A 27,986-nucleotide genomic window follows, 5' to 3' on the forward strand; every position below is an offset into this window, starting at 1 on the left:
TTTTGAAAAACAGTATAATCCACCATATTAACAGGTTAAAGAAGGAAAATTATATGACCATATTAATTAATTCAGAAAAAGTATTTAACCATGTTTAACACCTATTGACTAAAACTCAGAAAATTAGGAATTTGAGAGGAACTTCTTCAATTTGATAACTTCTACAATAAAACCTAAAGCTAATATTGTTTAATGGCTAAACCTTTCCCCTTAAATCGGGAACAGGAGAAGGATATCTTCTGTTTACTGCAGTTAACGTGTGCTAGAAGTTATAACCAATGAGGAAACACCAAGGAATCTACTGAGAATACTTCTAGACTCATTAAATTTAGTATCATTGCAAGGTATAAGTCAGTCTCCAAAAACCAATTGTATTTCTGTATACTGGCAGTGAGCATATGGAAATCAAAGTTAAAAGTACAGTACTATTTATAATTTTCCCCCTCCCATTAAATTCTTGCTTTAAATCTAACAAAACATGTATAAGACTTGTAATAAAAACTAGAAAACTGAAGAAACCAAAGCTAGTGATCTTGGGCAGGAAGCCTCAACATCATAAGGATGTAAATCTTCCCGAAATTGGTAAAACAGACTTACTTTAATTCCTATCAAAATCCTAGCAAGACTTTTTGGTAGCTAAAGGCAAGTTTATCCTAGAATTTATATGGAAAGGCAAGGCACTGGAATAGCTAAAATAATTGTTGAAGAGAATAAAGTGGGAGAAGTATCAGGAACCTAATAATAGAGTAAATATTGATAAAGCCAAAAGATACTATGAAGAAGAGACTTTAGAGAGTTAATAGAAGATCTGGGTGGGATAGACAGTTTTCTAGAAAATATAAATTACCAAATCCACAGAAATAAAAATGAACGGGCCAATTACATGGTCTAATATTTGTCATTCTGTTATCTTTTATTCTAAATGTTACATATTAATGGATTTAGGTACTATTTCAGCTTTTCTTTATGAAGGTTTTCAAAGTAAAAAGTTTAAAAAATATTCATCAGACACATGTGCACCTACCAGAATGGCTAAAATTAGAGGCTAACAGTGCAAGTAATAAGGATGTGTGGTGTGATGCATTGCCAGTGGGGAGAGAGTGTAAATTGGCACAACTGCTTTGAAAAACCGGCACTGTTTTCTAAAGCTGCAAAAATGCCTATCTATGATCCAGCTCTTCCACTCCTTCGTGTATGCTCTGCTGAACTGCAGACACATTCAACCTGTTCATAGTAACCCAGAACTATAAACCCAGCTGTTCTCAGTAGAATGGATAATAAAGTATAATATATTCACACAGTGTAATACTGCCAGGATGGGAGGAACATTGCATTTATAGCATAACAAGGGAAAAGAAAACATGAAAATCAAAATATGTTTATGGTAAGTTAGGGAATGGTAAGGAGCCAAATTTTCCCAAATGCAGGCAACATGATCAGAGAGTCAAAAACATACTGTACTGCTGGAGGGTATGAGGAGGAGTAGGCTGCAGAAGACTGAAATGGCTGCCCTGGATTCCTAGCAACAGTTGTATGCATGATTTTGCGTTGTCACATGTCTTCTAGGTGACATAAAAATAGAAAAGAGGATGTTCTTTCTGGAAAATAAGCGGCGACATTGTAGGTCCTATGACCGGCGTGCCCTTCTTCCAGCTGTGCAGCAAGAGCAGGAGTTCTATGAGCAGAAAATCAAAGAAATGGCAGAGGTAGGAGGATGGATTTGGGGTGTGTTTCAGGTGTTCTGGTTTGCTTTTAGGGTTTAGAATAAAACTGTCTTTTAAGATTTGTATTCTCTCTGAAGTGGTTGGTTTGAATAAACTATAAAGCTTTTGAAAAAACAAAACTGGGTTTGGAAGCGTGCTGTGCTGGGTGTGGAGCCTGCTTAAGATTCTCTCCCTCTCCCTCTGTTCTCCACCCCCCTCATGCACACACGTGCATGCACTCTCTTAAAAAAAAATTTAATAAATAATGAATTAATAATATAATAAAAAAATAATGCCTTCAACGAAACAGTAAAATTTATTTATTTTATCAAATTTTGACCTTTGAACATTACCTTTTGATGCTCTGTGTGACAGAATGGGAAATCTCCACACAGCACCTCTACTGCATCCTGACTGTGATGGTGGCCTGACAAGTGCTTGTGCAAGCTGCCAAATCAGACACCCCCCCCAAAAAAAAAAAAAATCACTATTTTTACTTGAAAAAAAATGCTAACAGAAAAATAGATTATTCAGAAGTAGGCATTGGGCCTAATCTCAAAAATAAAGTGATTATTTATAACCAATGATAAAATTCTAGATCTTGAGCAGAAATTAGAATTTTTGATCCATCTATCACCATTACCTCTCATCTGTTACATTAAAATCTGTTAGCGTAGCTTGCACTATAATGGATCTTCCACACTTGGTGTGCTTTTATCATGTAAAACACTGATTCATGAGTTATATAGGTCTTCCAGATGTTGGCACATTCCATGGTATGGTATCAGAACATCGCAGTCATTAATTTCTCATCAGAAAAGTGCTAGGGACACCTGGGTGGCTCAGCGGTTTAGCACCGCCTTCAGCCCAGGGTGTGATCCTGGAGTCCCGGGATCAAGTCCCACATCAGATTCCCTGTGGGGAGCCTACTTCTTCCTCTGCCTATGTCTCTGCCTCTCTCTCTCTCTCTCTCTCTCTCTCTCTGTCTCTCATGATTAAAAAAATAAATTTTTTTTTTTTTTTTTAAGTGCTTAAAGTGTTGGGTTGACTCTTTGGAGTCCATATCCTTGTCCACATTGTTCCACATCTGCCCAGGAGTATCCCCTTTGGGTCAGTGCCTCAGTTGTTCCTGACAGCATCCCTCCTTTCTGGCGCATGAGGTGACCCAAGTTCAGACTCTGTGTTTCCTGACCTGGACCTGGACTCAACAACCTCTGCAATGTACCTTATTTTCTTTTAGTGGGAATTCATACTGAGATTGTGGTCTCAAATTTGGTTTGCAGGGATTTTTCTTTTTTATGTTTGTACTACTTTCCTCTTATGCTGAAAATCTTGATTCTTTATATTAACAGTGACTTATTTTCCTTATTCTTTGTTCTTTGTTATATACTTTATATTTCTGAAACAACAGCCCAATATTATTACTAAAGGCTACTGAATATAGCCTAAGATTTATTTATAATTTTTTAAATATTTTATTTATTTATTCATGAGAGACCGAGAGAGAGACACACACAGGCAGAAGGAGAAGCAGGTTCCATGCAGGGAGCCCAACACAGGACTTGATCCCAGGTCTCCAGGATCACACCCTGGGCCGAAGGCAGCACTAAACCGCTGAGCCACCTGGGCTGCCCTATTTATAATTTTCTTGTCAGGTTATATCAGATGAGGAATATGAAATCAAAATATTATAAAATCACTTGGAATAAGTGTGTGGTTATACCATTAACCTGATAAACAATTAAGTTTTGATATTTTGATACGATAAATGACAAGTTTTCAAGTTTTAAGGTATTGGTTTTTCAGTTTTAATATTTATTATTTGAGAGAGAGAGTGTACACACGCATATATGCAAGCAGGGAAAGGGACCAAGGGAGAGGAAGAGAGAATTCAAGCAGACTCTGAGCTGAGCAGAGAGCCTGACTCTCCGCTTGATCCCATGATCCCGAGATCACCACCTAAGCAGAAATCAAAGAGTTGGACACTTAACCAACTGAGCCACCCAGGCACCCCAGGAATTGGTTTTTTGTTTTTATCTAATTTTGTTCTTTAATTATGTAAAATATATTTTTAAAATATTTTATTTATTTATTCATGACAGACACGAGGGGTGGGGGGGCGGGGCAGGCAGAGACACAGGCAGAGGGAGAAGCAGGCTCCACGCAGGGAGCCCGATGTGGGACTCTGTCCCAGGTCTCCAGGACTCTATCCCAGGCCAAAGGCGACGCTAAACCACTGGGCTACTGGGGCTGCCCAAATTATGTAAAACATTTTTAGTTCTGAAAGTTAAAACTATAAAACAAGGAACAGAAAGATCTACCCTCTGCCCTGTCCTTTCCTCCTATGTTTCCTAACTCCCTCTATACATAACCATTGTTTTTTGTTTGTTTTGGATTTGAATTTTTAATTTTTTTAAGTTTATGTAAGTAATCTCTACACCCAGCATGGGGCTCAAATTCACAATCCCAAGATCAAGAGCGACATGGTCTTCTGACTGAGGCAGCTAGATGCCCCTCTGTATAACCATTGTTAGTAGTTTTTTATTGTCTTTCCTTATTTTATGTAAAACCAAATATATTGGGAGGGGTGGGATTGGGGGGGCGGTTTGGTTTGTTTTTACCTATCTTTCTTACCTGAAAGCACACTTTTCTGTCCTTTGCTTTTAAACTTAGCAGTGTATCCTGATGATCACTCTTAAGCCAGAGATTTTTCCTTTTTTTTTTTTTTTTAAGATTTTATTTATTTATTCATGAGAGACACAGAGAGAAAAGAGAGAGAGAGAGAGAGGCAGAGGGAGAAGCAGGCTCCCTGCAAGGAGCCCGATGCGAGAGACTTGATCCTGGAATCCAAAGGCAGACACTCAACCACTGAGCCATGCAGGCATCCCTTTTCTTTCCTTTTTAAAACTGCATAGTGTGGGCAGCCCGGAAGGCCCAGCAGTTTAGCGCCGCCTTCAGCCCAGGGCCTAATCCTGGAGAACCAGGATCGAGTCCCACGTCAGGCTCCCTGCATGGAGCCTGCATCTCCCTCTGCCTGTGTCTCTGCCCTCTCTCTCTCTCTCTCTCTCTCTCTCAATCTCTGTGTCTCTCATGAATAAATAAATAAAATAATTAAAAAGAAAAAAAAAACTGCCTAGTGTGGGGGCACCTGGATGGCTCAGTTGGTTAAGCATCTGTGTTGGGCTCAGGTGGTGATCTCAGGGTCCTGGGATCAGGCCTGTTCACCTGGGAGCCTACTTCTCCCTCCGCCTCTGCTATTCCCCCTGCTTCTGTTTCTCCTCTCTCTTTCTCTCTCAAATAAATAAAATCTTTTAAAAAAATAAAACTGCCTAGAGTGACATTGTCTGCAGTACTAGTGTTGATTCAGTTATTCTCCTCGATGGACATTCAAGGTTGTTTCCATTGTTTCTTGCTATTATAAATAGTGCCATGGTAAATAACCTTGAACATACAATATTTCCTATTTCTGCCCCAGAGTATCTTTGGGTACATTCCTAGAAGTGCAGTGGATGAATCAAAGAGTAAATACTTAGGTGACATTATTATCTAGTGCCAAGTGTCACAGTGGTTGTGTTGTTTTGCATTCCCAGCAGCAACGTGCAGGAATATATTTGGTTTCCTTTTTTATATTTAGCTTTCTGGTGCATTTTAAATTTACTCTGAGGTATCTCTTTAAACTACTAAACTGTGTAACTGAAGAGATGATTATTCCTAGTAGAGTTCTTTTATGTTTATGGAAATGAACGCTAAGTGTTTGTGGCATCTTTACTAAATTTGTATCTGCATGTATTGTTCTTCAGCATGAAGACTTTTTGCTTGCCCTGCAGATGAATGAAGAACAGTATCAAAAGGTAATTTGAAATCTCACTAATTCATTTATTCTAGGTATTTACGTAACCTGTTTTCTTTATCACATTTCCTGGTGGCATATTGGTTCCTGTATAATCTCCTGTTGATCTGCTGGGTTTGTGGTTCAACCAAATTACAGTTGGATCGAACCATAATAGGCACTCCTAATCCAGACTGGCTCAGAATTGAAGCACAGATAATGACAAGAATTGTTTCTCTTTTAAAGAACATTCCTTGCAATCCACTGAATATTTTCTTAGAGGAAAATTTAAAATTCTGGTGTCAAAAAGTTAGAAGGAAGAGATATGTCTAACCTCAGGACCAGGTGGCTTTTGTACACTGTCTGCTGTCCTCTCCTAGAGGCCTTTTCTGACATGGTGGGAATGGACTGGGGGCTGGGTCTGTCTTCCATTAGAAGAACAAGTTTCATGGTGCTCACAGTATTGGAGGTTGCTGCCCCAGCTAGCTTCAATGGTCTGTTAATATACACCTGTAGGCTGAAACAACCTCCTCACACTCCTGCCTTCTAAAAGAAGAGCAAAATCCAACTTTGGAAGCTTTTTGGGATAACATCCCTTGTGCCACTTGTCCCTCTCCCTCTCGTAATCATATTAGCATATGAATACAAATGTTAGAGTTCTGGCACCATGGGACTCGTGATATGATCACTTTATACAAAGGATGACTTCAAAGAATAAAAACCTGTGAAAATTCTATCTTTAGTTACATATTTGTATATTTGTACTAGCACCTCAAGCTATGTATAGAGCAGCAAACAGCTCATCATTGTTTTATGCCTTCAAGAGGTGGCTTTTGATTTCAGCGTGTATTTGGGGGTAGAGGAATATAAAATCTAGTTGCCCCTCTGCCTCCATGTATAGTGTCTCATGTGTCTCTAATGGCCCACAGGATGGCCAGCTTATTGAGTGCCGTTGCTGCTATGGAGAGTTTCCATTCGAGGAGCTGACACAGTGTGCAGATGCTCACTTGTTCTGCAAAGAATGTCTCATCAGATATGCCCAAGAGGCCGTCTTTGGATCTGGAAAGGTAAGAATCATGTAATAGGTCCACACACAGGAAATACAGAGTATGAGACTGCATTTATAGGTAGCTGTACCTGCCTGATGAAATTGCCCTTTCTGGGATGAGGTGGAGCTGTTAGGACAAGCTGGGGTGTGTGTGATTGCCAGATAGCCCCTGGCTGGTGTGATTGTGTTGGTTGTAAGCCAGGTGGATTTCTTCTCAGGAAGTGACAGCATTCTTCTGTGCCCCTGTGCCTGCTCCAAGAGCAGTAGCTTCTTCACTCATCAATCCTTTTTGTAATACAAACAAAGAGACCCTTGCAGCTATTAAATGAGAGTGCATTGTTGGTTTTTTTCCAATAAAATTTTTTAAGGACTTTGTATTAAAATGAATAAGGACGCCTGGGTGGCTCAGTGGTTAAGCGTCTACCTTCGGCTCAGGGCATGATCCCCAGTGCAGGGATCAGGTCCCACATCGGGCTCCCTGAAGGGAGCCTGCTTTTCCCTCTGCCTATGTCTTTGCCTCTGTGTGTCTCTCATGAATGAATGAATGAATGAATGAATGAATATATATATATATATATATATATCTTTTAAAAAAAACGAATAACTATGGGGACACTTGGCTGGTTCAGTCAGAAGAGCATGTGACTCTTGATCTTGGGATCATGAGTTGGAGCTCCATGTGTTACTTAAAAATAAGTACACTTTTTAAAAGACAAAAAATAATAATAACTAGAAGCCTTTTTAAAAAAGAAGTAACTGGGGATTCCTGGGTGGCGCAGCGGTTTAGCGCCTGCCTTTGGCCCAGGGCACGATCCTGGAGACCCGGGATCGAATCCCACATCAGGCTCTCAGTGCATGGAGCCTGCTTCTCCCTCTGCCTATGTCTCTGCCTCTCTCTCTCTCTCTGTGACTATCATAAATAAATAAAAATTAAAAAAATAAAAAATAAAAATAAAAAAGAAGTAACTGTCCAAGGTCATATTTCTCTGTCCAAAATTAGTGTCTCTTGATACCAGCGTAACAAAATATGAAAAGGAATTTTATTTTATTTTGTCTTAACAAACGATTAAAAACCAGAATTTTTTAAAATAACCAATAATCAAATCATTCAACATCAGTTATTCTAAAGTCAATTGTAGTTGAGTCAAGAACAGAGTAACTATTACTAGCAGGATGTTGTAGTAGGCAGACTAATGGCCCCCCAGAGATATCCCCATCATCCCAGAACCTGTGAATGTTACCTTACATGGTGGAGGGGACTTAAGGTTGCTGGTCAGGTGGCCTTGAAATGGGGAGAGCATCCTGAATTATCCAGATGGGCCCAGTGTAATCACAAGGGTCCTTAAAAATGAATGAGAGAGGTAAAAGAGGAAGTTGGAGTGATGTGTTGTGAGGAGGACTCAGTGTGCTACTGATGGCTTTGAAGGCGATGTCTAGGGCCTGCTTGGGCAGCTGTCCCAGAGGCTGTCTTCCTTTCTCTTGGAAGAGTTTTAGTCCCCTGACCATCTGAAGGGGACAGGATCTGGACAGAGGTTTGTCAGACAACCTTCTTATTTTTCGTCCATATTCTTGTCAGTCCCCTCTTACACCATTTATCTCTGCCTTCCCTGATACCTTATACCTCCTGTCTTTTTAGGGTCTCTGGAGGAAATCAACTCTCTTCTGACATATACTTCCTTGAGAGATACTATCCCGTGATTTTCCTTGTTGCTCTCCATCTTAATTGTGGTTTGCACTGAGAGAGGCCCTCTGGTCCTATATCAGAGATGGACTTTGTGGTCTCTTTCTTAACCACTGTTTATTGGCTTTCTGTTGAGGGATGCATTGAACCACTGAGGTTATGTTTTTCTAAAAACCTAGTTGAATTTTCTTTCCTTCTTTTTTTTTTTTTTTTTTTTTTGGTTTTGTTTTGTTTTGGCCTCCTGACGTTATAATTTAGTCAGAACTCAGCTGCATGGAAGGCAGTTGCACGTGTTCGTTCCCAACCAGTGAGCTGGAGAAGGTGCTTCCTCAGACCATCCTGTATAAATACTATGAACGGAAAGCTGAAGAAGAAGTCACTGCAGCTTACGCTGATGAGCTTGTCAGGTCAGTTCTCAGAATTAGAAAGTGTCATCTGTCACCTCATTGCCCATTAGACTGTCTGAACACTTTCATCAGAGATAAACATTCTGTGACAAAGCTGGATCTTCTAGGTCTTCTGGCATTGTCTTCGGAGCAATAAGGGAATATTATTATTATTGGAAATATTTACATTTTACTACATTCCTTGGTACCTCTTCATCACTTGGCTTACAGGTACAATCATTTCGCATGGGTTGGAGGATAAAGGAAAAATGACGTGCAAGTTGTTCTTACAAAGATAGGGGGTCTTTGTTTATTGAGTGGTTTGCACTGAGATAGGACCCAAATTGGCAGCTGCATTTGTGGATAAGAGCCAGTACAAAGCAGAGCCTCAGTGCGTGTTTTAGTTAAAAGTAAGGAGATATGACTGTCCATCTTAAAACTCCGTTAGCATGAGCTGTCACATGGAACCAATTTAATATTCTGAGTAATATTCCTTCTACTGTTTTGATTGTAGATGCCCCTCTTGCAGCTTTCCTGCTCTGTTGGACAGTGATGTGAAGAGGTTCAGTTGTCCCAATCCTCGCTGCAGAAAGGTAAGGAAGCAAATTATTTTCTAGATTCATTTGAATTTTGGTGTTGTGGACTACACTAATGGCCAGATACCTGCTGGTTATCTCTGTGCTGACCCCTGAGAAGGATTTGTGTGTGTTCCTTTTCATGAAAGTAAATGAAGATCAATACTTTGTGAATCATGGTTGACATGGTTACAGAAATGGGGGCCACCTGTGGAATTCCAGTCACAAAGCTCTAGATTCCTCTTGTATGCCTTCTTTCTATAAGGCCAGATGTTGTAAGGTAAAATGTGAAGGGTTTTTTTGTTTCTCTCAGTGTGCCAGTATTTTTCTTGGTTGTTTTTTTCACTCCCCTGTTGTGTTCAAATAACCTTCCCCAGGGATCCCTGGGTGGCGCAGCGGTTTGGCGCCTGCCTTTGGCCCAGGGCGCGATCCTGGAGACCCGGGATCGAATCCCACATCGGGCTCCCGGTGCATGGAGCCTGCTTCTCCTTCTGCCTGTGTCTCTGCCTTTCTCTCTCTCTGTAACTATCATAAATAAATAAAAATTAAAAAAAAAAAAAAAAAACAAAAAAACAAATAACCTTCCCCATGTGCACAGACACACACATACACTCTCTTCCTGCTGTTTTCAAAGTCCAGACAACACTCCTTTGGTTGAAGGCCTGGGCATCATGGTCGCATCTGTTGCATTGGGTAGATTATTCACTAACTATTCTTAAAAGAACTGATTGTGTTGGGTACCAAAGCCATCCAGTCACCTTCCTGCTGAAAATCTTCTTTAACTAGATTCTTCTGTGAGCTAAGAATGTCTTAAAATGTGTCAGCTAATTACAGACTACTGTAAATAGTTGACAGTTTTTACTAAATATTAGCATCAACCTAGATGTATGTATGTTTTAAGTCATTTTTCTAAAATAGCATGACCGAGGCATCTGGGTGTCTCATGCGGTTAAGCATCTGCCTTCAGCTCAGATCACAATCCCAGGATCCTGGGATAGAGCCTACATCAGGCTCCTTGCTGAGCGAGGAGCCTGATTCTCTCTCCTCCTGCCCCTCCACCTGCTTGTGCACATATTCTCTCTCAAGTAAATAAATTTTTTAAAAATTTTAAAAATAATAATAATAAAATAGCATGACCAGAGTTGAACATTATAATATCTCTGCCTTACGAGGGAGTGAAGAAACAAAAGTAATCTTTGGGAAAGGAGTAAGAAACTATAAACTAATGTACTAAATTTTATTCTTTCGTTTTCAGCATTCACATTTCTTTTAAAGTCTGGGCATACTCTTAGAACTGACATGTCCGTTTAATAATTTCTCCCTACCACAGGCTGTTGGCTAAAACAGCTGTCCCAATTGTCTCTGACTTTTGGAACTAAGTGAAATACCTAACCACCCTGAGCACTGGAATGCCTAGAGAAGCAGTAGCCAAGGGAAGGAAAGGCAAGGGTGGGAGAAGAGTGAAGATATTGGAATATTCTAGATCTGAGGAGCAGTAGCGTTCTGAAGGCTCACATGCTGGATGGGGCTAGGTTATATAGGCCTTTAACACCAGTCTAAGGTGGTGGAGGGGAGAACAGCAAGGGAACTGATGTAACGAGATCTCTGGCTGTTGTGTAGTCCAGGTGAGAGGTGCACATCACTGCCACCTCCTGTGGAGTCTCCATGAATTGCTAAGATGGAGCTGGGAACTACATTTCCTCTGAGGATTCCAAATTAGTCCCTACCAGGAAAAGTACTCATAGACAATTTGAAATGTCAAAGAGAAGGTGAGGCCATTATTCTCCAGAGACAGTTACGGGCAGTGATAAGGGCACAAATGTGTCTGAAACAGTGTCCTGTGAGTGTCTTCAGAACATCAACCTGGAATGTCAGTGAAAGTGTTCCAATGGCTTTTAAGATCTGAAGCAAAGACATTAAACTGTCAGCTTCCTCTCAGTGGAAGGGATATACATGCCTTGTTGACCTTGGAGGTGGCCGTGTAGCTTCTTTTGGTCAATGAAATGTTAGTGTGGATGAGGTCAGTCTCTTGCAGAAAAAGTGGTAAAAACATAATTTGGGATGGTGTCAACAAGGTGGCACACAGTAGGTAGCCTCAGACCCTCCTTTCCCAGCCCCCTATGGAAACACTGATCAACGGTACATAGACCAGTTTCCTTTGTGAAAAATTTAGAAACCAGTTAAGAGGTTCCCGCATTCCAAATAGTTCAATAGCCAGCTGCATTGAAGCCTGTAGGAAAATTCATGGAACTCACTTGCCAGAGCCACTCCTACCTGCACGTGCAAGAAACCCCTAAATCCTAGCTCCTTCCCAGGGGAGGTAAAGGGAAGACTCAAGTATAATCTAGCTTTCAGACATCTTGGGCAGCTATCTAAGGGGCCGGCTTTGATCTTTCTTGACCCTAAAGCACTGACAGGAAGGAACACCAGGACTCAGGAGATTGCCAAGAACAAAGGCAACATTTATTTACTCGTTTTTAATTTTTTTTAAGTATGCTCTATGCCCAACATGGGGCTTGAACTCCCAACCCCGAGATTCAAGAGTCACATGCTCTACCAACTGAGCTGCCAGGTACCCCCAAAGACAACATTTTAAACTAACATACACTTGCTCACCATTGCCCTTTCTCTGTTTATTGTGGAAAGAACTGGGGAAAACCCCAACTCATGGCTTCTCCCTGAGGAGGGAAAAAGTTGGACCAGGTGTCTGGTGTTCTGGCTTTGGGGAGTACTGCCTAAAGGGCTGATTATTGTCTCACCTGACTCAATGCACTGACAGGACTCTGTGTACTCTAGATGCCCGGATGCATCTGAGAATACAAGAGAGCTGGGAGGCTTGCTGCTGCCCCCCAAAGGACCCACAGTTCAGACAGAGGCAGCGATTGATACAACTTGGCAGCTTCTCCCTCAGAGAAAGGAAGAGTGGAGCATGCATCCAGTGTTCTAGCTTCTGGGGATAGGAGGTTTTTGAAGGAACTGGTTTCTCTCTTGCCCACCTCAGCACTGATGAGACCAGCCATTCTCTAGATGCCTGGGGGCTCCTGAGAACAAAAAGGAGTTGGAACAGCTTAAAACAGCTCCAGAGTACCTGCAGTACTATATATAGACACCAGAGGGGAAAAGATTATAAATAGCTCCTGAAAAAAAAGGGGGGGGGGGCCAAAACTTCTCTAATTGGGAATTTACACACATTAGGTCCAGAAAAGACACATCCAAAATAAAGGCCCCTGGAATCTGTAGTTAGGCTGATTGGTAAAGATCTTTCCCTATACAAAGCCAGTATGTAAAGACTGGAACAGGTGACTTTCTTCAAATTCATGGACCCTACCACAAAGCAACAAGACACACAAGAAGAAAAATGGTCAACCAAAGGAACAAAGTAGATCTCCAGAAAGGACCCAGAAGAAAAAGAAGTATGTGAATTACCTGACAAAGAATTCAAAATAATCGTCCTAAAGATGCTCAACAAGTTCAGGAAAATGATATGTGAACAAAATGAGAATATCAACAAAAAGAAAATACTGTGAAAAATCAAAATTGGAGCTGAAGAATACAATTACTGATAGAAAATTTCACTAGAGGGATTCAACATCGGATGTGACCAAGCAGAAGAAAGAACCAGTGAACTCAAAGACAGGTCATTGAAATTATCTAGTCAGAAGAACAGAAAGAAAAAAGAAGTAGTATGAAAAATAAGGAAAGCTTGAGGCACAAATGGGAAGGACATCATTAAGTGAACCAGTGTATACGCTGCAAGAATTTCGGGGGAAGAGAGAAAGAGACAGAAAGCTTATTTGAAAAAATAATGGCCAAAAACTTCCAAAATCTGGAAAAAGAAAATGGATATCCTAATTCAAGAAGCCAAATAGGTCCCAATTAGAATCAACTAACACAGTGTATTGGAGAGTTGATATTGTTAAAATTTCATACCTACCTGCCCATGCCACTTATAGATTTAATCACAGTCTATGAAAATCCCAACTGCTTTTTTTGCAGAAACAGGAAAAAAAAAAAAAATCCTGAAATTCGTAGAGAACTGTCAAGAATCCCAAATAGCCAAAACAATTTTGAGAAAGAAGAACAAGGCTGAAGGCCCCTTACTTCCTGGCTTCAAAGCTTATTACACAGCTACAGTAATCAAAATAGTATAGTACTGGCATAAAGACAGCTACAGACCCATGGAACTGAACAGAGAGCCCAGAAGGAAGCCCACACCTATGCAGTCAAGGGCACTGAGATTACACCATGGGGAAAGGTCATTCTGCTTGACAAATGGTGCCTGCAGAGGAATGAAAATTGGATGTTATCATATACCACAAACAAAAATCAAAATGGATTAAAAATTAAAACATAGGAAACTTCCTAACCTTTGGTCTCTGCAGTGATTTTGTGGATATAACACTAGAAGCACAGACAACAAAAACAGACAGATGGGACTGCATCAGATTGAAAATCCTTTGCACAGCAAGGAAACCATCAACAATGGAGAGGTAGCCTATGGAATGGGAGAAAGTAATTAATTAATACTACTTAATTATTACTAAATTAATACTTAAGGGTTAATATCTGTAATACTCTGATAAAGGGTTAATATCTAATACACAGCAACTCCTATAATTCAATAACAACCAATCAGAATTAAGCCAATTAAAAAATGGGCAAAAGACTTGAATAGACATTTCTTCAAAGAAGAACATACACATGGCCAACAGATACATGAAAAGGCACTCAGCATCACTCATCATCAGGGAAATGCAAATCAAAATCACAGTGAGGTCATTTTACACTTACTAGGATGCTCACTATCACAAAAAAGGAAAAAAGAAAATAGTGTTGATGGGAATGTAAAATGGTGCATCAAAGCAGTATTGAGTGTCCTCCAAAAATTAAAATTAGGGGCGCCTGACTGGCTCAGTTGGTGGAACGTGTGACTCTTGATCTCAAGGTTGTAAGTTCTAGCCCCACATTAGGTGTAGAGATCACTTAAAAATAAAATTCTGAGAACATTTTTGGGGGGAAAAGTAAAATCTTGGGGTGCCAGGGTGGCTTGGTTGGTTAAGTATCTGCCTCTTGATCTCAGTTCAGGTCTCAATCTCAGGGTTGTAAGTTCAAGCCCCACATTGGGCTCCACACTGGATGTGGAGGTGGGGGATGGATAGATTGATAAAATTTGTTTTAAAAATCAAGGAATAGGGCAGCCCGGGTGGCTCAGCGGTTTAGCGCCGCCTTCAGCCCAGGGCCTGATCCTGGAGACCCGGGATCGAGTCCCACGTCGGGCTCCCTGCATGGAGCCTACTTCTCTCCCTCTCCCTCTGCATGTGTCTCTTCCTCTCTCTCTCTCCCTCTCTCTGTCATGAATAAATAAATAAAATCCAAAAAAAAAAAAAAATCAAGGAATAAAACTGCTATACGATCCAGCAATCATACTTATGAGTATTTGTCGATTGAAAACAGGTTCTTGAAGAGCTATTTGTATTCATGTTCATTGCATTATTGTTCAGAATAGCCAAGATATGGAAGCAACATAAATATCTATCCGTGGATGAATGAGTAAAGAAAATGTCTTTCTATACGATGGAGCATTAGTCAAGATTTTAAAAGAAAGAAATCCCGTCATGCTACAACATGGGTGAACCTTTAGAACGTTATGTTAGTGAGATAAGCCCTTCACAAAAAAAAAAATACCATATGATTCCATATACTGGAGGTATGTAGTCACTCACAGAAGCAGAAACTAGAATGGTGGTTGCCAGAGACCAGGAGAGGCAGAAAGAGGGAGCTGCCATGCAATAGATGTGGAATTTCAGTCACCTGAGATACAAAAGCTATTATATGCGTAGTTAGCAATACTGTACTCTACACTTGAAGATCTGTTCATAGGGCAGGTTTCATGTAAAGTGTTCCTTTTTTTTTTTTTTTTAAGATTTTATTTATTTATTCATGAGAGAGAGAGAGAAAGGCGCACAGACACAGGAAGAAGCAGGCTACATGCAGGGAGCCTGACGCGGGACTCGATCCTAGGTCTCCAGGATCACACCCTGGGCCGAAGGTGGCACTAAACCGCTGAGCCACCCAGGCTGCCCTAAAGTGTTCTTTTAACACAACAAAAAAGAGAGCTGATGGTTCGTTGTGTCTTTTTCTTCTGCCAAGATGAACATGTAGAAATAAGTCTCTGTTTTGAGCTACTGAAGTTTGAGTCTATTCCAACAACATAACCTAGCATGTGCTGACTGATACAGATCATGAGAACCAAAATGGATGATGGGGGTGGAGAAAAGGAGCAGATTTGAAGAGTAAGAGTAATGAGAAGATAGGATTAGAAGGAGAAATTCTGACTAGAGGTGGGGAGAAGTCCCGATGACTGACTTCTCTGGTTTGGTCCACTAAGTAGGTAATGATGCTATTCACATACAATTGCAAATAGAATAGAAAAAGAGGGGTGTCTGGGTGGCTTAGTCAGTTAAGCATCCAACACTTGATTGGTTCAGGTTGTGATCTCAGGGTCATGGGATCAAGTCCCACATTGGGATCCACACTGGGCATGGAGCCTGCTTAGGATTCTCTCCCTCTCTTACCTCTCCCCTCCCCTCTCTCAAAAAAAAAAAAGACAAATAGAAAAAGATTCCAGGAGAAAAGAAATTCGGTTGATTCTGTTTTAGACATGTAGAGTTTTGAGGATGGAGGTACTCTATGTGTATGTCTTGCTTATGCCTAGCACATAGTAGGTGCTCAGTAATTACTTAGAAAGTGACTGGGGTGAGGAACATGAGGCAAGATGTAGCCTAGAGGAAAACTTTGTAGTCAGGAGTAAGAAGCATTGGAAGGAGGGAACCATGGTGACAGGGAATGAGCTGGGAGCACGGAAAGCCTATGGCAGGGCATCCAGGAAGTAGATCACAGGAGTTAGAGTGCTTATAGCATTTTGATTTAGAATCACCTCAAATTCATTAGATGAGTTTGGGGAAATTCTTATCATTAAAGTCAGTCCTAATAAGTTCAAATTTTATATTTCCATATATTTCCATTTATGTCCCTTAGTAACATTTTCCAGTAAAAAGAATGCATCATAAGATGTTCTCAATGAATTGTGCTTCAGAACTTGACCGTCCCTGAAGATGAGAGCATCCACATTCTGGATACTTTTCACCATTAGGGTAAGGTTTGCAGAGTTTATTTAGCCCACCATGAAAAATAAAGTAAAACTGTCTTGGGAACCTGAGGCAGGGACAGAGGGTCCTTCACCAGGAGGGGAGAGTTCACTCACCTCATCATTAGAACTAAGCTGGTCCCTCCTTATTAGGTGCTATGGAGAGGAGTCACCACGAGGTGGCACTGGTACTCCACGAACAGTTCTCTGGAGCATTTCAGAAGTATGTCAGTCAGCAAGACACTCTCATAAACAGAATTCTTTTAGGCTTAGTACCAAAGCAAACCACTATGTGCATTCAGAATTTAATAGCAGAGATGTCGTGTTTTTAGAACCTATGCATTTACCTTTTCAATTACACGAATTCTCCTTATGACGTTGTTTCTTTTCAACTAGGTAGCTAAACCAATCATTAATCCTTGAGGATTGCTAATGTTTTAAGAAATAAGCCACAAACTGATTTTGGCCCATGTGAGACTAAGGGCATCTGCTTCCTCATTGCAGTGTCTTTGCCAGTAATCTAAGCTCCGGTTAGATTTCCAGGAACTTGTCACTCCAGATGAGGCGTTTATATTAATGCATTATCTAGAGGCAGGCTTGAATGCCTGGAATCATTCCTCTAAAATCCCTTAAGAGAATAAGATACTGTATCTTTGATGAAATGGGGAGAGAGTCTTTGTTTCATTGATATGATGGAATGCTTTTGTCAAGGCCCTCTGCGCCCTGTGTGTTCACAGATAAAGGATTCATCCAGTTTGTTTTCAGCATGCTGTTTTTAGGAACGAATTGAAAATGTTTGGTGTGGGACTGCAGAGTGTTAGATAAAAGGAGATTTGAAAGCAGTGCTTCTGGAATATTTATTCTGAGGGTCAGAATTTCCCTGTTGAGTCTTTCTCTACCTTTCCAAAACCATAGCTTTGCTCCATAAATTCAGAGGTTTGTACATGGAGCTTTCCAGAAAGGTGGCCAGAGCTACAAGGTGGAGGTTTAAGTCTATTCATGAAGTAAGCACTAAAGGAGGGAAACCCATTGGGTGTAAGACTTTAGGCAAAAAGAACTGTGAAGGACACCTGGCTTGGTGTTCCTTAGTGAAGCCAAGAGAGTGAGTGTGGCTGTACAACCACTTGTCTTTTCCCGGTGTCACTTGTACTTGTTTTCCTTTGTCTCTCTCACCATTTTTCCCTGTGTTTCTCATTTCTCTTTCTTACTCTTTTTCTACTGTTTCCAGGCCCTATCTTATCCTTTGTAGCATTCAGTGTTACCGACTCTACAGCAGTGAAATATAACCAAAATTCACATCTGCAGTGAACCAGTTTGTTGCTAAAAAACAGGCATCTGCAGCCGCCTACAGTAGCTGAATGGCTGCGTGCAGAGAATGTAAATGAGCCTGGACCAGCTGTCAGTGCCAGGGCGGCTCCAGCTGTGACAGTGGACGGTTGGCACTTATTAGCAGCACTATAATTTGAGGCCCAGCCAGTCAGCTGACTCCTGTGCTGAGCACAGGCATTTACATTTATCTAGATATGAATGAAGCTTGATCCTCTTGTCCCCACTATCAGGGAGGATCTTTATTCAGGAAGTTATGTTGACAAGAAACAAATGGGTAACAAAAGGATTTTTAAGTCCCAGAATGAGGGCTTTTTCACTGGCATGGAAGTCCATGCTTCATAATGCAAGTCCACAAAAGAAGTGGGGTGGGGTGGGAATTCCCTCTCAGGGATTTGGCCTGCCCCTACTCACAAGGTGAATCACTTCCTTCAGAGCTGGAGGGTTTTGGCAAAATAGCTTAAGACCGCAGGCTGCATGGTATGCACCCATGTTGGATAAGTACCTCACAGGGCTCTCAGCTCCCTGTGTTCCCCACAGCCACCCGAAATAAATGGCCATGGAGGTGTGGAGTGATAGTATCTACCCAGTGGTGAGAACCCAGAGGGAGGCTTCCCGGCCTCAGACATAATGCCAGAGTAGATCCTAAGCAGCATCCCTGTGAGCCATCCTCCAGTCAGGCACAGAGCAGAGCTGGCATCGTGGCAATGAGCTTTCAGGATCTAACTCTATTTTTGACTTAATGTTTTTGTCACTTTTCAGTTTTTAAAATTCCTCATAGCAGACAGCATAGTGAATGTGTTCATCATAGGCTTTTTGATCCTTAGGAGATTCTGGCTGATAATTCATTACTTGACATCTTAACACATCTAACACTAGGAATAGAGAACCTGATTCTCTCAGTGTGTGTGTGTTCCCAAGAATAAAAACAACAAAAGGCAGAATATTGCTTACCTCTTTTCCTTTCCAACCTTCCCAATAAAAGTCCTATAAATACCATATTTGTTGTTTGCACACTTATTCAAAAGGGAGATAGACATCTACCTAAGGGGAGGAAGGGTAAAATATATACATAAGTACATAGGAGGCACCTGGTTAGCTCAGTCAGTAGAGCTTGCAACTTTTCATCTTGGGGTCGTAAGTTTAAGCCCCTCGTTGGGCGTAGAGGTTGTTCAAAAATAAAAAAATCTTTAAAAATATACGTATAACACACATATACACAAATATATACCTACAAGTAAAACACAAAAGCCAATATGAATAAAACACTTATTTTTGCTTCCCTTTAGCCCTACAGGAGTAGTTTTTATTCTTATATTTCATGTTTTCTGTCACTTGATATTGGGCACTGAGTGGTGAAAACAACCTCCTCTCCTTCCTGGCCTGCCTTAGAGGAGGCTAGGAGGCTGGTAAGGGGGCACCAGCAGTGCTTCCAGAGCTGCCCCTCCAGAGGGCTGGCGCAACCACTTCTCCCCTGGAAACTCAGGTTAGCACTGCCTCTCCAGCAGGCAGAAGAGTGCATTTCAGAGCTGAAGTGGTCCAAGACAGGCTGAGCTGTTGGTGTGGACTTGGGTGTTCACTTCTTTTCTCGTCCCCCCACCCCCACCCCCCGGAGGTGGGCATTACTTTGCCTTGCCCCCAGAGAACATTCTGGTGCTTCTTTTCTCACCCAGGGAAGCTACTCTAGATGGTTAAAATGTTACCCCCTTCCAGGAGACAAATCACAGAACTTCTTGTTGAAAATGAAGAGGCTTTGTGTCCCTCCTCTGTCAGCAGTGCTCAACCACTTACGCTGGTTGTGAGTTGTGAGTGTTGAGATTTCTCTTGAGGAGCACTGTGTGAGAAGTATTCACTGACGTGCTGTTCTGGACCCGGCACTGGGCTGGGCGCTGCAAAGCTGCAAGTGGCAAGGTGCCTATGGCCATTACCTTTGCTACAGCTCAGGAGACAGTCTGGCGTCATAGGGAACACAGGAGATTTTGATATTAAACCGGCTCATGCTTTCCTTCCAGCTCTTCCATTTCTTGGCTTTGAGACTTAGGGTAAATACATCTCCCTGAGCCACAGTTTTTTCATCTGTACAGTGAGAATGGTTGCACCTACCTTGCAGACTACTGGGGAAAGTCAGTGATGCGTCCACTGGGTCTCATAAAGTGAGGGCAGAGGAGTCAACAGCCTAAGATAGGAGAAGCATGTGCTCCAGTGCCTGCACATCTGAGGTCAGGAAACAGCTGCCGCACAGGAAAGGTGGAGACTGATGCCAACAGTGCGTGCAGGTGAGGAATACCTAGAAAGGAGGACCCTCTCCCAAATTTGTAAAATCTCCTGCAGGAGTGTGGGATTCCCCTAACATGGGCAGATGTAAGGTCCCATGAGGAACCAAAAAATGACTCCTCACATACCTTACTTAGCCTTTCAGATCATGTACTCAGAAAACTTTTTTTTTTTTTTTAAAGATTCTATTTGTCTATTCATAAGAGAGACAGAGAAAGGCAAATACATAGAGAAGCAGGCTGTCTGCAGGAAGTCCGATGTGGGACTCAGTGCCAGGACCCCAGGACCATGACCTGAGAGCCAAAGGCAGACACGCTCAACCACTGAGCCACCCAGGTGCCCCGAAAACTCATTTATTACTAGCATGCCACAGTGGAAAGGGGATAGGTTTTTTTAAGCTAAATTTTGTGCTAATACTTTCTGTAAGAAATGGTAGCTGTCACTTCAGCCCACATCATTCAGGTTCAGAGAAGGACCTCCGCTACCTTGGGGAGAACTGTGTCCTAATGAAGGCTACCCATGGGTCTGCCCTGTGAGTCTCAGTTGCTTGGTCCACAGCACTGCTGTGTGACGACCTCTTCTTGGGTTTCTCATTGATACATTTTTTTATTTATCCCTGTCTGAAAGGATTGGCATCTCAGGGAATAATATTTAAAGAGATGAATGTAGGAAGGACCTAGAAAAACGATAGTACTTTTTGCTAGAGAACTCAGAATTAGTCACAAAGTGAAGATAAAAAGTCCATGGTTAGTCTCCATGACTCACGGGTTATGTTTTTTGTCTTCTCGGGAAGGTGCTCATCTTTGAATCTTGACCATTCCACCAACCCCTATTGTAGCAGGCAGGCCTGGAGGTCAGGGTTGCTCACCTTTCACTGTCCTTGTAGTAAAAGGACATATTTCCTTGTCTCTCTTTTGTTTGAGTTTCTACTAAGATACATTGTCTGTGGTATGTAAAGAAAGAGACTGTGAATTAACAGACTTGTATGGGCACTTCAGCCTAGCCCTGTTCACAAACCATATAGGAATCATAAGCTTTAAGTGCCTCTTTCTGGAAACCACACATTATTTGTTTAGTGCCTTCATATATTTTGTTAAAATAACTTAATGGCTTTTGTGTGTGTGCCTGTGGCCTCATCAAAGGAGAGATGCATTTTGATTCACAGTGTTTAGAAATCTTCATGTTAAAAAATCCCTCAGGAATTGATATCTACAAAATATCTCTTTATAGTCATTTGCCTTTTTTTTTATTATCTATTCACTAATTGTGTGACCAGGTGTCAGCATTTTGATTTAATTTGTTTTACCAAAAAGAAAAAAAAAATTGTTTTACCAGTTCTCATTGCAGTGTCCTTGGGAGGAGTATGTGTGTGCATCACACGTGCATGCATGTGTGTGCATCTATGTGTTGGAGCATAATGCCTTCATGTCCCCTCTTTGCGTTCTCTGCACAGAACACTGCAGGGCTTCCACCCTTGCAGGTAGAAGAGAAATTGTTGCTATGGTAATAACAGAGGCATGAAAACACCCCATCTCCCTGTGGGTGTCTGTGTCAGGGAGGAGGAATGTGGGCAAGGGAAACAGGAGCAAAGAGGAATGCTTAAAGCATAGAGCAGAGCTGTTGCAGGGTGAAATTTCTCGTGTGTGCTGTTGGATTCAAGGTCATTTTCCTATTGCTGTGTAGTGCCTGAGCAATGTAAATGGTGTTTTACCATTCAGTGTCCTCCCTGACTTTGAAACAAACATACAGAGAATGAGAAGAACCTCTGTCACCTCTCTAGTCCCCAGAGGCTGCATGGCCACCTCCAGGACCACGATTAGAAATGCGTGTCTGTATCTGTCTGCCAGTTTACTGTTTTAAGTGGGATTAACCGCCCAGACCCAGCACCCATTGCCCTTCATCTCCACTGTCACAGGAGCCAGACCTGCCATCTCTCGAAACTGAATGGCAGCTCTGTGCTCTGTATCTGCACCACATATTAATGCTCCATGAGTAAACAGGCTCAGAATGACCTTGGTGACTAAGATCAGTGCTGACAAACTAAGTCCAGTCTGCCAAGGTCAGGGTAAGAAGCACAACCACAATTCTTGTGTCATTCTATCAGAAAGAGCAAAGGTGGTCGTCGGGGTCCTGTGAGGTGGGGGTTTGGTACCTTGTTAAACAGGCAGATGTTGAGGGGCATGCCAGTAGAGCTCTTACCAGTAGTCTCTCTTAGGGACTTCTGCTCCTTCTCTGGTCAGTCACAGCTAGCAGATAACAATATCAGGAGTTAAAATCCAGGGATGCCTTACTTGGTATTGTGCAGCTTTAGGTGTGATTTGGGTATGTGGTTTTAGGAGTCCTTATCTTTTGGAGATACTAATGAAATGATGTGCCTCTGAGATTTGCTTTAAAATTACACTGGGCGGGACCCCTGGGTGCCTCAGCGGTTGAGCGTCTGCCTTTGGCTCAGGGCATGATCCCAAGATCCAGGATCGAGTCCCACATCGGGCTCCTCTTGGGGAGCCTGCTTCTCCCTCTGCCTGTGTCTCTGCTTCTCTCACGAATAACTAAATAAAATCTTAAAAAAAATAAAATAAAATTACACTGGGCAAGAGGATGGGAGAGTAGATGGAGTACAAAAAGTTGATTGGCCCTGAGATGATCCTTATTAAGCCTGACAGATGGGTATGTGGAGACCCATCACTCATGTTTATTGCCTACTTTTTTATATATTTAAATTTTTTCTTAATAAAAAGTTAATTTTAAAAATACCATATTAAAAACTAGTTTCACTTAGCTTTTCTGTATCTGTGTTCTTACCTACTTCATTGCTTTGAAGGCATCTTACTCTTGGGAACTGGAAAGACCCTTACTCAGGTGTCCAATTCTGTAGCATGGTCACTTTTTTTAAGAGAGGAGTAAAATTTGTTACATAATAGGAAAAATGTCAGCAGCTCTTTGTGGGAAGATAAAAGGGCTGATCATCTTGGAGGAGGGAAGGCTTAGTGTGTGTGTGTGTGGTTTCTCTGTTCGTGTAAGATTCTTCTGTAGGAGTGGTAGGGACCTACTGTTTTCCAGCTTCCCTGAATAAAAAGACTTCAGCTACCCAGGAATTCAAGATCGCTCCCAGGAATTCCAAGATCACTAGACTATAATGTAACCAGTGAAACGGGTTCTGGGAACCTGGGGCCCTGTGCCAGGGCCCTGCTGGAGGCTTTTGGACAACTTTGGATAGACTCCTTTCTCTGGAATGACTTCCAGCATATGGTGCAGCTTCAAGGCCAGAGAAGAGACCAGATGACCTTTCAAGTGTCCTTCCAGTCCAAAGTCCCTGGTTTCCAATACTGAGGGTTTTCAAACTGGTGTTGGTATTTGCTTTTCAAAGAGAGACAGACTGAGTTTCTCATATCAAATCCCTATAGCCTCATAAAAGCACTTTTCAGTTTTATTTTCCATCAGAAATTCCTATGAAAAGCATTTGAAGTTTCAAAAGCTCCCTACACCCAAGAAGCTGATTGAGATTTTAGCCCAGAGAGTGACGTAGATCACAACTTTTTCTTCTCTTATCTTTGACTACAGTTTTCCTTTTCCCTTCCTCTCTCCTCTTCAATGAGATTTTGCTGCTCTAAACATCTCCAGTTGCCACAATCTTAAGCTCCCAGCCCTCTCCCCTCCCATAAAAGCTGCCGCCTCTTCTCTCCCAGGGCTGGTGCCCACTCTGACCTCCCCTTAGCTCTCTCAGCAACAGTCTTCTCTCCAGGCACGGGTTACCCCCCACCCCCGAGCCTCTGTCACCATGGCCCTGTCTGCTGTGCAATTCTTCTTTTGGACTCACTCCTTCCTAAAACTTTTGCCTTGCTATAGTTGTGTGGAAGCCAATGAGGCTTTTGTGCCCCATTCTCCCTACATTTCTTCTGTCTTCTCTAAACATGTTCCTTAGCTGCTCGCTCAGCATAGGCTTGCTCAGCATACAGGCTGATGGACTTTGATTGGAATTTGGTCATTTGTTTAGCAGATTTTTTTTTTTTAGCATTACTATGTCCGAAGAAATACAAGAGTCAGTGACAGCCCTACACTGAGATCTAGGTCAGGAAGGCCAGCTCCTTGTGCAGACAGCTAAGTAGTAGATGGTGATGGGGACTACTGGAGGGAGCCAGGGGAGGGGACAGTCTGGAAACACTTTGTGGGAGAACTAGATCTTGGCCTGACAGTTCTAACAGGTAGACCGGTATTCCTGGCCAGGGAGTGACTCAGACAGAACTGTTCAGAGGTCAGCCAGTAGATGTGTGTAACAGAGCAGGAGAGAAGTAGACTACAGATAGAAAAGGGCTGTGCAAAACAGGGGCCTGACTCTTGATCCCAGACCCCCCCACACACATACACACAGCTCTTGTGACCCTGATGTAGGGATGATGTAGGAATGGTATGATCAAAGTGCTGGTGGGAGGATGGATGGGCCTTGTAGAGCCATGAAAGAGGGCATGGGGGGGGTGGGGAGAGGCTGGAACATCTGGTCACTTCTGGTGACGTAGCAACCCGAGACCTGGGAATGCACAGTGGTCTCATGGTCCTTGGTTAACAAACCCTCCAGTCCCAAAGCCCATTTGTACAGTGCTGTGGACATGTGCTAGCATTCTTTTAGTCTTCTCCAGAAGGCCTTAGTGTGAGTGAATTGGCCTAGGGAAACACCAGTCTTCTGTGGCTGACTGGGGTGCCAGGCCAGAAGGGAGAGACAGCAGCAGTTAAGAGTGGTGGTAGAGGCAGACAGTCCAAGGTTGGCAGTGGACACATCCTAGGCACACATGTGCAGGAGGCCAGCAGTCCCTGGAGTACACCCCCCTCTTGGTAGTGGAGGTGGGATTGGGGGTGCTGTGGTAGAGGGGTCCACAGTGCTGGCTACGGCAAAACCAGACACATGGCTCCTCCTATAGTGACTGCTGCTTTGCTACATTTCCAGCTGTTTTTTTAGTCCTTGGATGCTTTAAATATGGAAGAAACCATGTAACCATCACAAGTTTTTCCCCACCCATTTAAAAAAGGCTTGTTTTCCAGCTGAAAGCATGTTGGATAAGCTTAATTTCTCTCGCTCAGATAAGCTTAATTTCCCTAACTCCGATGTGCATACAGAGAATTGCCTAATTCTCCTTTTGCAACATGTTTTCCCAGCTGCTGTGAGGCCTGTTTTTTTTTTTGTTTTTCCTGTGGGCCTCCTGACAGAAATGCAAACAATTTAAGGCCCTCTGGTACCAACTGCTGTTTGTTACCCCAGGGACTTGGATATTGGTGTGTTTTCCCAGGAATGTATTTATCTGGAGTCAGTGGCTACTCCTCCATCCCTCTGAGCCATGCAGGAGACAGGGAATGGCCTGGGCTGGGCTTCAGCAACAGCTGCAGCCCCTCCTTCAAGCAAGGTCACCTCCCTGCCCAGCTCCAGTCCCACAACCTCATTGTGCAAGGAAATGAAGCTGTTCCTTGGATGCAGTCTGATTGGAAACATGTTTTCTGGAGCACCTCTGCTTAGATCTTCCAGCAGAACACAAACGGCCTTTTTAAACCTTGTTTTGTAAAAAGTGCATCTCCACCAAAATAAGACTTGACACTCTTCATAAATAAACACATCCCTTTGCAGGCAGAGCAAGGAAGGAATGCATCTGGGAGCAGTTTGGCTGGGGTTTGCTTTTCCCCTGCTGAATGCCTGGCGTGCACTGTCCATCCAAGGGTGGCTGAGAGGAGAACACTCTATTCTGTTGCTGCCAAAACCACAACAAATGACAACTTTCCGTTCTGTCATCTCTCTCGGCTCCACTGCTGGGCAAGCAATTCATTTTTCTACCATAAAAGGGCAATGAAGCTTGTGTAGAGCCATGGTTCTTCTGCACTGCAGTGAGAAAGCAGAAGACAGCCAGGGAGAGAGCACAGTGGTGCTTTTGCCGGGCACACCTCCTACTTAGGCCAGGCTGCAGGGTGGTGGCAGTAGTCAGAGCTGAGAGTGGGAGGCATGCCATCTGATTGGGCAGGGTGAGGTCAGAACAGGCGTGGGTATCCTTGGCATCTTATGCTCATATGGTGGGAATATGAATGCGTAGTTCAAACCCTGTTCGGAGAAGCTACGCTGAGCCTGCCTACGGGTAGTTCTGTAATACTGGCATCTGGTTTTCTCAATTTGTAATTTCAGGTGCTAGATTTATAAAGGATACCTGGGAGACCGTATAGCCCCGACACCTTCATTGTGGAGATAAAAGGAAGAGGTTAATATAGCTTGAGGAAATTACCCAATTTCTGTCTTTCAGTTATACATGGGCTCTGGATTCAGGGATAGCTCTCTAACTGTATATGTACTCAGTTGTCCATCCATATACAGTTTGCCTCTGCTAATGGTGGGCCATAGAGACCCAGACTAATAGAAATACAGTTTTGTTCTGTTTTAAGATTTTATTTATTTATTTATTCATGAGAGAGACAGAGAGGCAGAGACCTAGGCCGAGGGAGAAGCAGGCTTCCAGCAGGGGAGCCCAATGCAGAACTTGATCCTGAAACCCCAGGGTCATGCCCTGAGCATCCTGAAATACAGTTCTTAATTGGTGGATTTATGTGTCAGTCAGCCAGAGCCTTCCAAAAAGTATCTATCCTTTGTAATGTTGTTAGCTGTAAGATTCATGGACTCTAGGTGATTGTAAATAAATGTTCAGAATCATAGGAGTAGGTAGAAAGCAAACTTTTAGCTATTTTGACAACATTAGAGTGGCTACAAAATTCCCACCCCGTAACAGCCTGGTGAAGAAACCAGAATACCATCTCAGCATACATTGAGCAGGAGCCCCATGCCACAATATGGCCGCCTGCGCAGACCTCTGCCCTGGGCCTCTGCCTTCTCTCAGAGTGCCCACTGCCCTAGAAAGAGCATGTTCTCAGATTGAGCCAGGAACTGTGCCCACATCTTTTTGCCTGGCTCCCGCAAAAGTTTTCCTGTAAAGAAGGACTAAGGACTAAGTTTTGTCATTTATACTTACCTTAACCCTTTATTTATTTTTTTATTTTTTTTTTTTTTTAATTTTCATTGATTGGAGTGAGAGGAGCATGCATGAGCAGGGGAAGAACAGAAAAGGAGAGGGACAAGCAGATTCCCTGCTGAGATTAGAACGCTACTCAGGGCTCAATCCCAGGACCCTGAGATCATGACCTGAGCCACATGCTTAACTGACTAAGCCCCCCAGGCGCCCCTACACTTACCTTAAGTCTTAACTGTACATCTTATTTCATAGTGGATGCTGGAACTGAACCAGGCACATTCTTCAGGGAATAAAAACCATGTCCAAAAATCTTGCTGATCTGAAAATTTGGGAAGAAAGCAAGGATTTTCAAGTTTAAACTTTATTACCCAAATAGAACTGGTGGTCAGGATAGATTCTCAGCTCATTGGCTCAGAATCAAAAGTTAACTCAGAAGTCATTCCTGGAAGAGAATATCACTGAGCAGAGATGGCAGAAAGAAGTTCAGTATAATGATTCAGTATCACATTCCTAGACCTTGTTGGAAACTATAGGATTAGTTTAAGGACGCCTGAATGGTTCATTGGTTGAGCTTCTGCCTTTGGTTCAGGATGTGATCCTAGGGTCCTGGGATCGAGTCCCATGTCTGGTTCCCCACAGGGAGCCTGCTTCTCCCTCGACTTGTGTCTCTGCCTCTCTCTTTGTGTCCCTCATGAATAAATAAATAAAATCTTTTTAAAAATTATATATATATATATACATATATATATATATGATTAGTTTAAACCTTAATGTTTAAGCAAATAAAGCAATTAGGTAGGCAGTGGTAAAATGGAGTATTTACACAATTCTTTTTTAGCATGACTTGTCTAAATTCTTTTTTTTTGTCAGCAATGTATAAGTAAATATCTTATTAATCTATTAAAGAACTGATTGGTGTATTTTTCCCTGTTACTTCTCAATATCCTCACTGCCGTGGGAATAAACAAAATAACACCCAAAAGAATTTGTCTCCACTGCCTGTCACACTCAGTCTTTGTAGAAAC

At 42.3% G+C, this 27,986-nt stretch overlaps 1 protein-coding gene and 1 long non-coding RNA gene across 17 annotated transcripts in view; one reads left to right on the forward strand and one right to left on the reverse strand.

Annotated features, from left to right (window-relative positions):
- The window catches only part of RNF216 (ring finger protein 216), a 161,549-nt gene that overhangs the window by 55,203 nt on the left and 78,360 nt on the right, over window positions 1-27,986 (forward strand). For all 8 annotated transcript variants that reach the window (XM_038539546.1, XM_038539548.1, XM_038539551.1 and 5 more), the window contains 5 exons: window positions 1,567-1,706; window positions 5,504-5,554; window positions 6,462-6,599; window positions 8,520-8,668; window positions 9,162-9,240. In XM_038539546.1, coding sequence (XP_038395474.1) covers window positions 1,567-1,706; window positions 5,504-5,554; window positions 6,462-6,599; window positions 8,520-8,668; window positions 9,162-9,240 — 557 coding nt within the window. The remainder of the gene's footprint in view (window positions 1-1,566; window positions 1,707-5,503; window positions 5,555-6,461; window positions 6,600-8,519; window positions 8,669-9,161; window positions 9,241-27,986) is intronic.
- The window catches only part of LOC102152543, a 40,465-nt gene that overhangs the window by 12,007 nt on the left and 472 nt on the right, over window positions 1-27,986 (reverse strand). For 2 of the 9 annotated variants that reach the window (XR_005360633.1, XR_005360637.1), the window contains exons 1-6: window positions 21,302-21,439; window positions 18,650-18,739; window positions 16,487-16,576; window positions 13,590-13,717; window positions 11,982-12,263; window positions 7,822-9,230 (exon numbers count right to left, since the gene is read on the reverse strand). This is a non-coding gene — a long non-coding RNA (uncharacterized LOC102152543). Of the gene's footprint in view, window positions 1-2,056; window positions 2,151-7,821; window positions 9,231-11,981; window positions 12,264-13,589; window positions 13,718-16,486; window positions 16,577-18,649; window positions 18,740-19,798; window positions 19,872-20,734; window positions 20,913-21,301; window positions 21,440-27,181; window positions 27,281-27,986 lie in introns of those variants that run through there. The other 7 variants (XR_005360639.1, XR_005360636.1, XR_005360641.1 and 4 more) reach the window with 7 other exon arrangements.

The sequence above is a fragment of the Canis lupus genome, chromosome 6 (assembly GCF_011100685.1).
Source record: "Canis lupus familiaris isolate Mischka breed German Shepherd chromosome 6, alternate assembly UU_Cfam_GSD_1.0, whole genome shotgun sequence".
NCBI lineage: Eukaryota > Metazoa > Chordata > Mammalia > Carnivora > Canidae > Canis > Canis lupus.